At 36.8% G+C, this 16,834-nt stretch overlaps 1 protein-coding gene and 1 long non-coding RNA gene across 3 annotated transcripts; both read right to left on the bottom strand.

The window, feature by feature from the left end:
- Positions 1-3,730: 3,730 nt before the first annotated feature.
- On the bottom strand, positions 3,731-7,831 carry LOC122580516. Of its 2 annotated transcripts, none has more exons than XR_006320809.1 (4): positions 7,715-7,831; positions 7,047-7,313; positions 6,798-6,970; positions 3,731-4,045 (listed from the first exon to the last, which is right to left on the bottom strand). It is a non-coding gene; the product is annotated as an uncharacterized LOC122580516 (long non-coding RNA). The 2 variants fall into 2 exon arrangements; XR_006320810.1 differs by having other exon boundaries at positions 7,665-7,720.
- A 1,646-nt stretch (positions 7,832-9,477) lies between these two features.
- On the bottom strand, positions 9,478-16,604 carry LOC122609903 (pre-mRNA-processing-splicing factor 8A-like). The gene is given in 4 exon segments (XM_043782852.1): positions 9,478-12,411; positions 12,414-14,538; positions 14,540-16,092; positions 16,095-16,604. Coding segments are annotated over 4 exon segments (6,831 nt in total). The 5' UTR covers positions 16,567-16,604; the 3' UTR covers positions 9,478-9,730.
- Between the last annotated feature and the right edge of the window lie 230 nt (positions 16,605-16,834).

The following is a 16,834-nucleotide window of genomic DNA, read 5'->3' as shown; positions in this document are numbered from 1 at the left end:
TCACTAAAAACACAATTATTATACAATTAAAGTTAAATCATTGATAGCATTTATTATTAATTTGCAACTTAACAATTTAAAACAGATTTCTCAAATACTTAATTATTATTTACTGGATGAAAAAGATAAAGTTTATAATCCCTATTCGTGCAGTAACATCATTTTGAATCCATTCAATTTGAATTGGTATTTTGAAAAGACTAGACTCGATAAACCGAAAATACAAATTTTTTTTTTTTACCAGTGGGCCTCACCACATAAGCAGTGGGCAGCACCAAAAATCGTATTTGAACAAAATTTCAGCTAGTGAGCCTCACCAGGTATGTGGTGGGCAGCACTAGAACTTTTCTGTCCTTAATCCTCCAGTTAGTGAGCCTCACCAGATTGTGATGGGTAGCACTAACTGGTATACCAGAAAAATTTCCAAATTGTTACTTGCAAACTCACAAACTCATTTCCATGTTTCAATTAGCAACTAAACTGATTCAAACAAGTTTTTAACATCATTACAAACATAATTCAAAGGTCCATTTCATCATACGTTCATTTACCTATCCAAATGGGTCGTTTACCCATTTTGACACAATTTTCGCCTAAAACTCAAATGTACAACCTTCCAAAAGAATTTGCACTAGACCTCTTACAGAATTTAACATTTGTAAGACATCAAAACATTATGTACCAAAAGCCAAGAAGAGAGGGACAACTAAGCCTCTAACCTAAAGATCGTCATTCTTTCATGAATGACCTAAATACCTTAATTATTGCAAAAACTTCACTTCGATCACTTCAAGCTCTAGATCAACACTAGTTCCTTCTTCTGGAACTACCTATAAAATGGTAAACAACTAAAATATAAGCAAAGGCTTAGTGAATATACTTGCATACATTTACGAACACGAAGGAAGGCAAGTGCAAAGACTTTCACATGTAACCTATGACACTGTTATGTCATATTTACATGCTCACTTTGCACACTATCAACACATATATGGATCCATATAAGCTAAACAACATAATCATGATCATCTATCGGGGTTCTTAGGCCACCGGAGGTTCTTAGGCCTCAATCAATCAACTATCGGGGTCCTTAGGCCCCAGAGGTTCTTAGGCCTCATAAACTATGCCCCACATGGGCTTAACGCCAAACCAATTACCATGCTTGGAACATTCACATCTCATGGTAATTGGCCCAACGTATACATAAAGGTATGCAAATATACTCACCTCATCCGCGTCAAAGACAATAGCGCTAAATGATCAAGCACAAGCAAGCTTCAACCTATGATCATACCGTAAAATGCATAAGCTTACATTCACAACTATGACTAGTTCAACCTAGTCACACTCAATCACTACCCTTTTCCTAAACCCAAACCCAACCCATTTGTCATTGAGTTACTTCCATTCTTAAGATTAACATTAGGTAGTTCAACCTACCATTTTCATCCATAGTTCATTAACTAGCAAAAACTCATATTTTCTCATAAACTCAAATTATCACATAACCTTATGAATTTCATAATCAAATACATCATATAACTCAATGACAACTAAGTTAACTAAGGAATTGGGGAAAAATTAACCATAATTCAAATTCTAGTAAAAACCCCCAAAGTGGTTCATCCATGAACCCTAATTTCTCAATAACAATAGAAATAATGAAATATAAATCAATACCTCAACATTGGAAGATAATAACTTAGGTTTTTAATTCCCAAATTTCTCTCTTTTTCTTATTAAATTTCGGCCACCACCTAAAATCACCAAAGCCCTAAATTTCAAACTCTTGAATGGAGATATATTGATGGTGATGATTGTTAGGATGATTTCTAGTCTTGGATTTGAAGGATTAACACTTGATTTTGGAAAGAATAGAAAGGAATTGCATGAGGGAATGAAGATGAAGGTAGTGGAATTATGAGTTTGAAGAAAAGAGTATGTGGCTGACACATTTTGGGGGTGCCACGACCCACTTCAAAAATTGTGGGTATTTTACCCACTATCCGCTAAAGTTCCAACTAAATTAACCCTATATCCAAAAATAAAATACTAGGAAATTAATTTAATGTCAAAACTATAAAAAAGGGTTAATTTCTTTTACCTTAAAATCTTTGGGGTGTTACATATTTTCTGCATTACAATTGTTGTGAAGAGGCATCTACAGTTGTTAGTCTTGGGCAGGTTCTTTGTGAAAATGTAACTCATCGTCTATGTCACTATGTGTAATTGTTAGACTAACACGTTACCCGCGCGAATGCGGCCCGGGGGGTGGGGGGCTGTTGGTGGTAGATGGGGTGTCGAGTATAGATAATTGATTTAAGAATAATTGATATAAAAGGTTAATGGAGATATTTTAAAAAATTAAGGATTGATAGTGTAACTTAATCATTAATGTTAAGGGGTAGTGTAAGTGAAAATATTTTAAGGGGGTGCTAAGTGTAAATGTTACATACTTTTTAAAACTTCCAAAAATAAAGTGTTATTCTTTTAATAATATAGTATAAAAGTATATAGATATAAATTATTATATTATATATAAGATATGTAGATACAAATCATGTAAAACCATTCTTAACCGTTCACCTCTTTCACTTACACTTTTTCTTGTCACATCAGTTTCACCTTCTCATCTCTTTCACCTTCTCTTTTCACCTTAATCATTCACTTACTATTTACACCTCAATTTTATTTAATTAAAAACACAAAACATTTTAAGTAAATATAAGTAGCAAAAGAAAACAAATAAAAGGCCAGAAGAACAGCGGATGGACCCCATATATGTTTAACTTTTCTTTTTTGTTCTCTTACCTGAAAACAAAACAAAAAAGGGAGAAAAGGTAAAAAGAAGAAGCAGCCGGTGATCACTTCCACCAAGCTAACTTTCACCTAATGATATCACTGACCACCTTTAAAGCTTTCATTTCCTTTCACTTGCCATATCATATTATTTCACCTTTGTTTCGCTTAGATTTTACAAATGGTCTAATAGTTTACGTGTGACACTTGTTTTTTTTTTCTAATCTCCTTTCTTCAAAATTTCAAATTTAGTTATTACAATAAACATGAGAGAGAAAGAGAAAATAACTCATACATGGTGAATCGATGCGTATCCAATTGTGATATCAAAGCTAGGGTTTCCTCCATTACCTTTTTAGAGAGAGAGAAAAAAAATAATGACATATACTACTTTCACCTCTACGATACATTTCAGTTAAGTCACTCTTGCTTTAAACGAAAATCATTCATGAAATGATAATTAAACTATGTCATAGAACTTCATACCGTATCTTTATGGTTAATAACAAATGACTGTCCTGTTAGACCAATTAATTGATTTATTGATTTTTGTGGATATTATGTCACTTAATAAAGCGGATAGAAGGCATAATAACACATGACTGTCTTGTTATACCAATTAATTGATTTATTGATTTTTGTGGATATTATATCACTTAATAAAGTGGATAGAAGGCATTTTACATGTAATCATGTCACACACATGACACTCTTGCCCAAAATTTCCACCATCTTAAATTTTTCCTTATTCAAAATCCCCTCTTTTGAGTATTTATTGATCACACATATAGCAAGTGCTTGCAATCGCAAATGCATGAGACTGTTCTAGTCCACATACAGGATCAGAACTTGAAACTAAACTATGTCAACATGTTGACTAACAACTCAATTGCAAATACTCATGTTATATTTTCAAAATTGCAATAACATTTAGCCCACGACAATTAATTTCAAGCATCAAAGCGAAAGGTTAACAATACGTCCAAAATAATGCAAGAAGTGAATATATGTCAAATAACTAACATTTCATGATACTAATGAATAGATGTCAAATAACATTTGAGCCCTTTTGCATGTACACGACGACCCCAAGGACCGTCAACCCCAAGTACATAATTTGTAAGCCGATTCATTTACACAGCCACATGGATATCTGTTCTTGCTATCTTAAGCACCTTCATGTGAGAACCGCGTGCAGATTAGGAGATAAACTTCTTCTATTCATCTCATCCCAAACCTTTAAGCCCTGCAGGAGTTCTCATACACAACAATGGCCATCAATTATTATGTAAATGTAATAACGTCAGGATTCCAACCAAGGCATGTACAAGGTACTCTTTGGAAGGGTCACATTCTTTATGTGCACAATATCTCCTTTTAAAAGCAGATTTTTCATCATATAGATAAGACATCATTTATAAATGAATAAGCCTTAAAAATCTATCAGGTTTAAATGCCAAAATGAAATGACCAAGGGATATCTGGATTTGTGTTTTTAACTGAATCATTTAATTGCTATGACTTGAAGTAGTAATAGAAAGTTTACTGCATCTGAACATGTGACTATTTAAGGGTCAAATTAAAAGTTTTGGACAATCAGCTTCATACGACCTGCAGAAAACTGTTAAATTAAACGAAGAAATAAAAAAGAAGGAATTTTAGAAATGTATACCCAACAAGTCATGTATATCAAACCTTCTTCAACAACAAACTCAAGAACACCACAATGTGAAACTCTCTCAGTAGGAGTATCGCGCAGTTCAAATAGCATTGAAATATCTCTTCATTTTATTTTTTTTACATATAATTAATTTTTAATAGCTTCTTATATGAATCCACTATCAGTAAACTAACCAAGGCGATCAAGTACAGAAAAAGGCATTATAACTGGAAAAGAAACAAAGAAATATCAGTAACTGAATGGTAACCTTAAAAGACCCTCATCAATCATGACATTAAACATAAAACGTGATAGTGTTAGGTTTAATTCCCTAGTCTATCATATCATCAAATAGAAGCAATGCCTCTTCCATTTCACCTAGCTTGCAATAAATTGAGATAAAAAAGGTAAAAGTCACGACATCAGGTGAACATCCAATTTATTAAATAGAGAGTGATCAATAAATCTTTTCTTCTAAATCCTTGCACAAATCGTATGAACAACAATAAACCAAAAGCATATAATCAGTAATTATTAAATATATTAATGATTGGCATCTTTTCTTCTACTTACTATTTTAGAGATAAGTATAATGGTCTAGAGTTGTATCTGAAATTCTGAATCAATTTCACATTTCACCTATAGCAACTGGATCAGCTCATTCTCTCACATAATTCCCCTGCTCTCATCAAGAATATAAGTTAACCAAATGGTATCCTTTTAAATCTAATTAGATAAAAAAGAAACATTCCAAACTTTTTAAAAAGTCACATTGAAATTTTTGAGAAATCATGTACGTATAAATTGGATAATCACAAATTCGGTAAACCTCAATAGTTGTTATCCTCATACTCCCTCAGTCCCATATTTGTTGTACTCATTACTATCTACGTTTATCCCATAAAAATTGACATCTGCCATCAAGTACATATTATGTTCTGTTCATATTATTTGTAAAATCAACCTAAAAAATGCAGATAGCCATATATATATTATTTCGATGGCAAAATTATGCTAGTAGAATATAGAAACCATAATATCCTAAAGAATTGTTAATAGATGCTTAACTAGCCGTTCGGAAAAAAAAAAAGAAAAAATAAAAAGATGCTTACCTAGCGTCTCACATGCAACAACTTATTGACATTTGACGAATTTTTTTTTGAAACAGTGATTTTGAGAGGGTGTTTTGTCAAACAAGTTTTCGAAAAAAAAAAATTATACAAAAGGGTAAACCGGCTTTTCAAAAGCCGGGTTCAAAAAAGTTGCCTCGAAACCGGCTTTCCAAAAACCGGCTTCAAAAAAGTGAGTTTGAAACCGGCTTTTCAAAAGCCGGGTTCAGAGTTTGTCAGTTGTACAGGACGAGCAACAGAAATGTGACCAGACGCGCGCTGACGTGATGTGACCAGGCGATGTGACTAGACTTCGAACAAGACTTTTCAAAAGTCGGGTTCGAATAAAGACAAAAAAAAATGCATGCATTTTTGACCCATCGAGCTACTATAGTATTATATATACACATACATTAATTTTGTAGTAAAGTTCATACCCGTCGTCTATATCCTCTTTACATTTCGCTTTCAATGCATGAAATATTACTGTAGGAGGTGATGATGGGTCAGATGACGAAGAAGAAGCCATAAATTTCCCTTTAAAAAATAACTTATACTGATATACTTTTATAAATAAGTTATATAATATAGTTTTACGAAGAAGCATAAGCCGAATTATATATATATATACTAGTTTCGAAACCGGTTTTTGAAAAGCCGGTTTCAAAGTTTGAGCCTTCGACCACTGTAGCTCGTCAGCCCTTGTACTGTTCACCTGACAATTTCTGAACCCGGCTTTTGAAAAGCCGGTTTCGGGTGTACTTTTTCGAACCCAGCTTTTCAAAAGCCGGTTTCGAGGCAACTTTTTTAAACCCGGCTTTTGAAAAGCTGGTTTACCTTGTTTCATAAAAAAAAAATTTCGAAAACTTGTTTAACAAAACACCCTCCCCAAATCACTGTTTCAAAATTTTTTTCGACATTTGACGTGTTTCATTGGCTAGTGGATATAAGCATAATAGAATCCAGAAAAATAGAGGCAACTTCAACCCACTTACTTATAACAGAGTTGATGGTTGTATTATATCTCTATGAGTAACGGGTCAAATCAAAATATTTAAGTGCAAAGGGAAGTGGCAAATTTTTTTTTGACAAAAGTATAAGCCTCCTAATTGGTTATTGCAACAAAAAGGATTAATACAGTAAAAATTAGTATCTGTAATCATATTTATCTATGATCCAAATTTTAACACCTATAAAGAAAAGAAAGGATTAGAGAACAAATGTCTTACCCCTGGATAATATTTTAACTTCCATGGCATCTCGCTAATAGTTTAATCTCAGCAGCTTACACAAAGAAAAGGGCCTTTAAATTGAAATTCCTTCACCGGGTTTTATTTCAAATTGACACTCCGCGCAAACGAACAACCTGAAAACGTTACTGAGCGGGTATTTGGTATCCAACCTGCAAACCAAATTGAAATAATATGTGTCGTCACAGGTCTGCTAATATATGATAATAAACTCCATTTAGTACCAACCGTTTTAAAGGCATAGCGGATCGTTCCTCCACAAGCTCCTCCACCATATCTGGTTCATAGTTTTCTTCTTCATCAAGCTGAGGTGGCGCCTCTATACGCTTTTTCTTGAACATGGCCTTCAACATTCTCTTACCACTCTTCTTTGGTGGTGGAACAGGAGCATTTTTCTTCTCTGGAGGTAGAACATCTATGACTATGCAAGTTGTATCATCCCACAATCCTGTCACTTGTACAGCTTCCTATTGATTGAAATTAGAGGAGTAACACCTGATGTTCATTAGAGGCTAAAGATTAAAAGAGGCATTATGGATGGTCAAGCGCTTAGGTTAACAGGTGATTTTCTAGTAATGCAAATACGAGGCAGGTTGGGTTGACCCGTACACATTTTGTGGCCCATTTGTTACACATCAAGATGCAATAATTATATAATCACAGATACAATATTATTACCATTAATCTAAATCATTGAATAAAAACGATTTCAGAGGTGGTATGCATCGAATATAGACTTTAGGTATTCTTCAACCCTTCTGACCCATTCCCTTGTTAGGAACATGTCAGAGATCAAATACAGCCGAAAAATAACCAATCTATAACTTGATTATTTAATATTGCCACCTCTAGTAAACAGTAGAACATAATTTTCTCAAGGCATTTGTATATCATACTTCAACAATTTGTGCTTCTGCAGCTTCTGGTGCCAAATCACGACTGCACTCAAGAGCCTCTTCCGTAGAAAGAACATCCCAGACACCGTCACTTGAGATTACAAACCTCCCACCAGCAGAAGAAAGCTGCAAGTCAAGATCACACATACATAGAATATTCAGTCTGGTACTCTTGTTCACATCTAAAATGAGTATATCATCATTTAAAGTCAACAAGACTGTTCTAACAGTTGCTTCTTTTTAATTTTTCACCAACCCGTCCATTTTGCCACTTCTTCCAATGCGCAAATGATCCACAAAGATTCAAGCCAGAGATGTTCATGGTCTTTAACTAAGATTAAGATCCCTCATATGTAAATAGTTCAGCAACTCCATATTGTAATTACTTTCTGATGTAGTAAGGACACAACCACATATCCGACCAAAATCTTTTGACCCTAAGTGCATTTAACCATATCTTGAATGATGAGTTTTAGCCTCAGTGCTAACCATATCTATATGGTTCTTAATATCTAGTTCATCAATAATATACAAACAAACTACACGCACTAGAAAATCTGAAGATAAGCAAAGGTTAAGATGGTCCAAGTGATAGAGAAGTCAGAGAAGACAACACTTTCTGCAGGATATCAAGCATAAAAAAGAATCATATTTTATTAAAGCTACTACCATTGATTCTCAAGAAAAGGCCTCAACAGCTCTTTAAGTCTCTATGCAATCATTAATTTATAAAATGACAGCAATTATTGGCATTATTTCTTATGATAAGATTATAAAAGTTTTATACGATTTGGTTACTAACCAACATACCATGCAACTGCATCATCAATCTAACACCTGCCAAACAAACCATAATTTAGTTTACAACACAATCTGATCATGGGTTAAGATCCAAGTGCTAAATAAGAAACAACAAAATCATTTACATTGTACCAATTAGTCTGTCCAGTTAGCATTTAATTAATTAGAAAGATAACAAAATAAAAGGTAAAAAAAACAGAGCTTTTGTCAGATACAAGGTGTGTATAGCCAGGAATTCATTTTAAGATTGTCATCGCTCAGATTTTTATGTAACTAAATGCAGTACATACATTGGTACGATGTCTTTTACAAAGATAAAGCTTTTTTCAGATGCAATGTATCTGTTAAAAAAACAAAAACCCCATGAGAATAAACCTGTCAGATTTATTAATCCCTTACAAATTCTAAACCAAACTGTAAGTCTTTGTGTATGCGTCATTTATTACTTGAAGTCTTGAACCATAAGAAACCATAACAATGCTTCCTTGTAAAGTCGACTATGAAGATACCCAAGAGAAACCCTAAAGGTTTATCTGAACCCCACCACAAGCTTAAAGGCTAGAACACCCCATCATTACCCGACCCTATTTCAGCCAAATATCTCACAAGAATTGTTATAATGTTCTAACCCAAGAACTTCTTACTGCTGCTAATTTTGAGAACATAAGAAAACCAAAAACCCTCTTGGCTGATGAAAGATAACCCTCTAACTCCTAGTAGGATCGAAACTGGTAAGGCCTTTAGATTACATTGGTCGATCTTACTAGCTTATAACCTTTGGTTCCTGATGCATAAAATAGTGTTCAAAATTTTGAAATCAAGAAATTACTAATTTTACGACTATTACACACTCAGGTACAGGACCTATTCCGCTATTCATGAGTAGTATAGTACTAGTAAGTCCATGTTTGAACACATGGGACATATTCGTGAATAGTATAGTAGAGTACTAGTAAGTCCATATAAAGAGCCGATAGGATAAAGAATTTGGAATTCTGGCGCAATATCATGCATTAATATTGAAACATGTCATGATGAACACCGGAAGTAAATAACCTACAAAATTTCAAGATACGCCTGGTCCGTAAGCATCAGTTATGAAAAACTTTAAGATTAACAAAATGCATATATAAACTACAACATCACTGTAGAGCGAAACAATCAGCTTACAGCAAGAATAGAATGCATCAATCTCTTCCTGCTGCAAGTAGAGCTTCAAGAAAATGTGTCCTCCTGATCTCCCACAGATCTATGACCCTCTTCCAAATTGCTAAACTCCAAAAAATGTGTCGGCCTGTGATCTTCATGATAATATTCATGTGGATTCCCGAGCTTTATTCCATAATTCATGCTAACTGTATGCTTCACTCCCATAAAATTGTAATTCCACAGACCATCATCAGGAACCATGTAGAAACCAAGGAAACGGTCACTTAGAAGCAATGGGACCTTCTCATAATGAGTTGGTAAATAACCATGCGGATTGCTTCCTGTATTCTTATTTGCACGGCCCCATTGGTAACCTGCTGTAGTTAGTTTATAAGCAGTCAACGAGCATGATCCTGGAGTGAAACTACAAGTCAGAATAATAGACTTCTCCCTGTCCCATTGCTTCTTATTTTCCAAAATCTGTGCATGAAACGAAATATCATGAGGTGAGAGCTGAGGAAGCTCGTTTGGTTGTGTGTGCATCCATCCCAACGGTTCCAGATCTTTAAGGAAGTCATGTTCAGGGATACTTGATGGAAGATGGACTTGTTGATGTGTACCCCATTGTGGTGGCATGACGATGCAGCGGATTTCTTTAACTTGAAGATTATCAGGAGGACTAACCCCATATAAGTAGCCAGAAATCTGTGTTCTTAAATCTGCTATGCATATAAATTTCTTCAAAAGGTTCTTTGGCATGACGTATGTATACCCCGTCTGATTTAAGTCTTTTGAGCTCACATATATATGATTCACACGGTGATGAAGGTTTGCAGCTGATATTGCCCTCATACGCCAATCAGTCTTGGAAGCAAATGCAGCTTGCTCAAAAGGACTAGTGGTGGTCACGATAAGTTCATCGCCATGGATGTTGGTAGTTCTGGTGGTGACAGCTGTCAATTGACTGCTTTCCTTTGCCTGTTTCTCGATCTCAACTATTTGTTGCCTCTGCTGAGAAGGTGGAGTAATTTCAGCACCAAGAATAATATCACGTATCTCGGATTGTCTCAGTGCTGACGTATTAACATGATTCTTTTTTGAATAATCAGACAAAATGAGATCTTGTAAAGCAACTTCAACTTTCACCCATTGATCATCAGTAAGGGACGGCCAGATGTGATGCGGCTCGGTGACAACAGTCTTGTCAGGTTTAAGCAACATTCTTGCCTTCTCATTATTCACATGTAAAGCTCTCAGAATCAATATAAGCCTCGGAAAAGCTGTGTATGATGATATACTCTTCAACCAATCATCATATATATTGAACAAAACCATTTGTGGTTCGGATGCTTTCAGAATCAGATCACCAAATTTCATAATTTTTAGACACGCTTGGAAAGGAAGCTGTAACTCACTCCCCTTAATGACAATATTAGGAAAATCCAGTAAATGAACTTCAAGAGGATCCAGCATGCCTTTACGAGTGACAATGATTTGTTTTGGTTGTTCCTCAACGGGTAAAGAACGAACAAGAGCAGCCACTTCTTCTGCTGTTTTCCACTTAGCCAGTTGACCACGACGTTTCTGACCAGCCCACACGCTTGTATGAATGACCTTCAGAAATAGCTGACCCGTGCGAGGATTAAATATGAAAATGGCACCATTGATTGGTTTTGCTGTTATATTTCCTTCAAAAGTCTTGCGAGCTTCCACACGGTACACATTTGTATCATCAACGAACCACATAAGCTGGTTGCTGAAGATTTCTCCATAGTTCTGAGATGACAGGTATGGTTCAGTTGGGTCTGAAGAGTATAGCTGCAGCCCTTTCCTTATACGCTCCCTTAACACATATAGAGCCGGATTTGACTTCATAATCTTATTCATGGCCTGGGCTAAAAGTGGCTTTGAACCAGGGAACCAATTACCAAAAGCTGAATGCAGGTTGTAGGCGAGATCTATTCCAACCATCACCCCTGTTGGTGATGGATAGATGGACATGTTATCAGTAGTGTAGTCCATGAACTTGGCCCTTGTATAGCGCTCGATGTCATGAGAATCATAATCACCCCAACGAAGCTGCACATCAATCCAGTACTTATTACTTGCTTTCTGATCAAAGACATCATTTGACTCGGCTACCAGGCTTGGTTTTGACATGGGCCATCTATGTGCAACAAATAAAAGAATGTCGGCACAGGAACTGTTCATTTTGTAACTCTTTCTTGGATGGATTGTCTCCTTCTGCACAGTCTCGATTTCCAATGCATCCAACTCTTGATCCAATACCTGGCAGAGATCCATCACCACACTCTCGTGAATCTTCTGCCACAAGTGAGCACGGAAGATTTGAATAAGAGAGATTTTTAAGGTCGGTATTTTTCCGTGCATGAATATTCCTGTCAGATCTAACTGCACTTGGAAACCGATATAAACATTCGCCCGGTTAATAGTGGGCGACCACCAAAGTGTGAACCTGCGGTTTGGAATCTGGTTCAGCCCAGATCTTTGTGCATTTGTTAGCTTCTTGTACTTCATTGACTCTTCAAAACCAGAAGCTTTCTCCCAAAAAAGACCCTCCCAAGTTGGGAAATATGTTCCCTTGAACAATGTATGCTCGAGAATTCCCTCAACACCACCAAGTGCTTGAATAACATCGGTTCTGTAATTATTCAAGTTCCAAAGTTTACCATCATGCCTTTGGTGTGTCCACCAGAATGGATTTTGTTTCAGAATCTGATATTGTTAAATTCTGTCCTCACCCTCCATCCTTTGTCATATGCTAATGTATGTCTATCCTTCTGGAACAACGTATTGATCCTCGGTATTCCACGATCATAAGTGTCATCAAAGTCTTCAACGCTCAAACGTTTGTTAGTGGACTGTGCTAGCTGTCTCTTGATAGCAAATTCTGCCCAAACACGTTGTGAATCAATGAACTCGCTTTCCCATGACTGAATATAACGAGACAGATTTGGAATCAACTGGTCTGCCCCGTGACTCATACCACTCCTAAAGTGTGTAATCCCAACATCTGTCTGCCGATTGTAACGGAAATCACTCTGTGGAATCAAGATGTGAGCCATTGATAACATGCCAAGCCCTCCAATCTCCTTAGGTGTGTAGAAAATCACAGGCGGGAACCTGCTAGGCATTTTTGAGTTCAGGCCAATCTTGATACGTGTTTGTACTTTGTTTTCACATTTGACCAACAGATCTAATAGCTCACGCGTGTTAATAGTTGCTTCCCGGAAGTATGTCATTAAACCTATTAGAGCTGTATTCCACTTGTTAACAACTTTTGTGAATGTTGTAGCCCCTGAACTCATAAGAATCTGCCTAACACGATTTTCAAACTCTTTTATTTGTTCATCGTCAACACGTAAGAAAGCAACTGCAGTAAGCTCTTTTGTCATTTCATTCTGCAGATTCCAAATTCCATCTTTCATATTACTGAATGCCTCCTGAGTTACTCTTACTTTAGGCAATATACGGACCTCAAACCCACACATGCTAAATAGAAGGTTGGGATTGTCTTTGCTATAAACAGAAACAAAGCTATTCTGCCACTCCAGGGTCGTGATACTCCGAGGAAGACAATTCTTCAAGTCCCAGAAAACGCTCCTTCCAAGATTAACATCATGTTTCATGAGCCTCATTCTTGCATCTCCGGGCCAGCATTTTCTATTATTGTAACCAACCATATTTTCATTGTTGGGATCAGGATGCTCCGTGAGAAAACGCTGAATCAGATCCCGAGCCTCTGTGTGTGTAAATCGGATTAGCATATGCACTTTATCGATGTACCGGGAGTACAGTCGTATTGGATGTCTTGTTTCAACTTTGGTATCCTGGAAAGTGGCGAACTCATTAGTCATCTGTGGTGAACCAGCAATTTCACTCGCACGGGTCAAACCAAGAGTTAAAAGATCCAATACCAACCCATAATACTGTGCCACAAAAGAAGCAAAATGAAGCCCACGTATCAGCCCATATGAGTTCGTGTGACTCATATCTTTATATGACAACACAACATTGTTCTTTGCTGTGATATAATCAGCAATATTGTGATCAAGGACCAGTTTTAGAAGCCTGTTAAGCATAGTAAAATCAATCTTCTCAAAGAGCTTCTCAAACTTCGTTTGAAGCATCACTACACACTCCCCATCACCAGTGTCCCATATACCCTGCAAGTTATTTATCCCCTGGCACCATTTGTAAACCAATAGTGGTGGCGGTTCTGAATCTGCAGGCTTGATCCAATTCGGAAAGAGATGCTTTTTGTCAGCTTCAAACCATAAGAACTGATCAAGATATGCATCTGTGATCTTCTCGAGAGGGTCAATCTCATAAACCGGAACCAGACAGTTGTATAAATCCATAAACTCAATGCCAACTTCTTTAAAAGCACGCATGGTAAGAAGATGACGCTTAATTCTTGCTAACGTCTCATGTGGATTGTCATAAACTTGTTCAATCAATCCCAATTCTTCTCTTTGGAGCTGATTTAACCTCACATTACCACTGTAAGATTCCTTAAGCCTCTCGAGAGCAAGAATAAGAAGCTTTGTGTCATGCTTGTAAGACAATGGAGGAAAAGGTATGGTTGTGAACTTTCTAGATTCCAACCAATGAAGCGTGGTAGTGTAAATAGCCACGGCTTCTTCTGGAGACACAGATGGACCATCTTTCAAGTAGTTGTGCTGGCGTTCCTGTTCAGACTTCAGCCAAAGACAAGTCAATCTCCCCAAATTTTTCTTACAAACGGTCTTATCAACCGTGCTACCCCTCCTTATACGTTCACGGTTATAGTGAGTAACATTAGTCCACCAATCAGCTTTTGACTTCACATATCGAAGAATCACATTCTCAATCAGGAGCCGGTAAACTAGAAACCTTCCATGGGATATTTGCCTTCCAACAGCGCCATGCTTCACTTAAATGCTGTATAACTGTTTTTGACTTATTCTGCTTTATTCCCTCTGGCATAGCATCAACAAGATCATGTATCACAGCACCACGAAGTTCAAGATCATAATGACTTTCAACACGTTGCTTTGTAACAGTCTTAGCTACCCCTTTTGAATGCCTCCCCTCAAACTGGCGAGCAAGTAAATTCCCGAGCCACCTTTCTAGTAGAGGCACTATACCACGAAGGAAAAACAACCACACCCTCCACATAGGTGCCCAGAAACCGCATCCGGGTCCCTTCCCAACTGGCCCAGTATTAAACCTGTAATAAATCAAATGTTTCAAATCTTTACACATCCGAATCTGTCTCATTAGTCTGTATTTATAACGATACATACCAGTCAACTGTCCAACATGTGAGAATGTATACTGAAGACCATCAGCCAACTGAAACGCATCCACATTCCCCAAACGATACTGGATATTGGCATCAACAACAAGCTTAGTTAAACGCAAGATTTCACGACAAAGATGAAAAGCATTCCCAAACCATGACTTCTTACGCTCCTTGGTAGTGAGAGTCTTAACAGGCTTCAAATTAAAATTGTAGTCTAGATGAAGGTAGTTAAGATTCTTCCTACAGATCAACAAATTGAGCATGTTGTGACCCTGCTTACAAACTTGCAGCCCTGCTTCAGCCCAATCAAGTTCTGTCGACTGGAAAAACTTGGTAGCCTTAAGAGACTGAAACAAGTTCTTCTTATTTTGAGCTTTTGGCTGTCTGTGATGCAGCTCATTCAATACAAAACACTTTAACAACTTCTGATAACTGACACGAACTTTAACTGGAAACGATGAAGGACAATGTTCCTTGTACCATTCAGACACAATGGGAATATCTTGAGCACGTCTCATCCTGCCAGATCTCATATTAAAGGGGCGTGGTGCATACAACAAAGAAATACCAGCAGCTGTATTATCCGTGTATAAAGCTGTGTTCGTAAGCAAAGGCTCGACGCCCTCTGGCAACCAGAAATCATCATCCTCATAATCAACAGCAGCATAATCAGGATTATAATCTTTTTTAGCAGAACAAGTTATCGGGTGTAACAAGGGATCATAATAAAATGCAGGCAAATCAGGATCATCTGTTTTCATATACATAACCATAGGAACATGATAAACGCCCAGCCTAACTTTCCTCGGCCTATTATTATACAAATAAGGAAAAGCAACCCGATACTCAGTCCTCAAAGGCGATCGAATAATAAGTTTACCAATATCATTAAACTCGTTCCAATCCTCATCTCCTTTCTCCATATCCCTAAACAAAGGCTCAAATTTTGGCCCACCAGGTATACACACATTAAGCGATTTAGCAGTAACAAACGATGCCACATCAAACAAATAAAAATAATTCCTATCAGTCAAATCCGAAAGCAACTGCCCTGCTAACCTATGCAACGTCGCCATTATATCCACCGACAAATCCCACTTTCTATAACCCTCCCCGTTACAAACTTCGTCTTAACTAAACCCTTGTGATCATAAAACCAATCACAAACCGCAGAATCCTCAACCTCATCCAACTCTAACTGAATAGGTTCCAACGGGTCCACATCTAACAAATTCTCACCATAACTCAAAAGTGGTTCCTCATCATCAAAAGGGGGAAACCGCATACGTTTAAAATGCTTCCTATCTCGTTTTTCCCTTCTCATCATAATCCACATTGTCCCCCATTGTGCTAAATAAACCGGCTCAATTACCCACGGAATTTCATCAACAAAAGTAATGGCCCCAGTAACATGATACAATACTTTTACGTTACGGACTTGTTCCCACGGCATTGGCATGTTTTCTAACAATTTGTAAATAGCATGAGGGACAAACTTAAGTGCTCCTAAATAAACACGTTTATCGTGTCGGTAACGTTTAGACGACATATCTCCGTGTTCATTCATAACTTTTCTAATGTGTTCTGGTGGCATGTCATGTTTTTCAGTCTGCTTGATATCGTGTTTTCGTTTATTCGAGTATCGTTTCGAGATTAATAGGTTCCACTTCCTAGCCTTTTCTTCTAAGTCCGGTGCACCGGTCATCGGAACATCAATATTCGACATGATTTCGGAAAAAGTAGAAACGAAAACAAAAACGAATTTAATTAACTAAATTAAAGAAACAGTAAAAATATATATATATATATATTTAAAAAAAATAAAGGAATATAAAAGAGGGGAAAACGAATTAACGGACCTG

This window comes from Erigeron canadensis, chromosome 8 (assembly GCF_010389155.1).
Source record: "Erigeron canadensis isolate Cc75 chromosome 8, C_canadensis_v1, whole genome shotgun sequence".
NCBI classification, from domain to species: domain Eukaryota; kingdom Viridiplantae; phylum Streptophyta; class Magnoliopsida; order Asterales; family Asteraceae; genus Erigeron; species Erigeron canadensis.
This window is presented reverse-complemented; position numbering and strand designations above follow the sequence as displayed.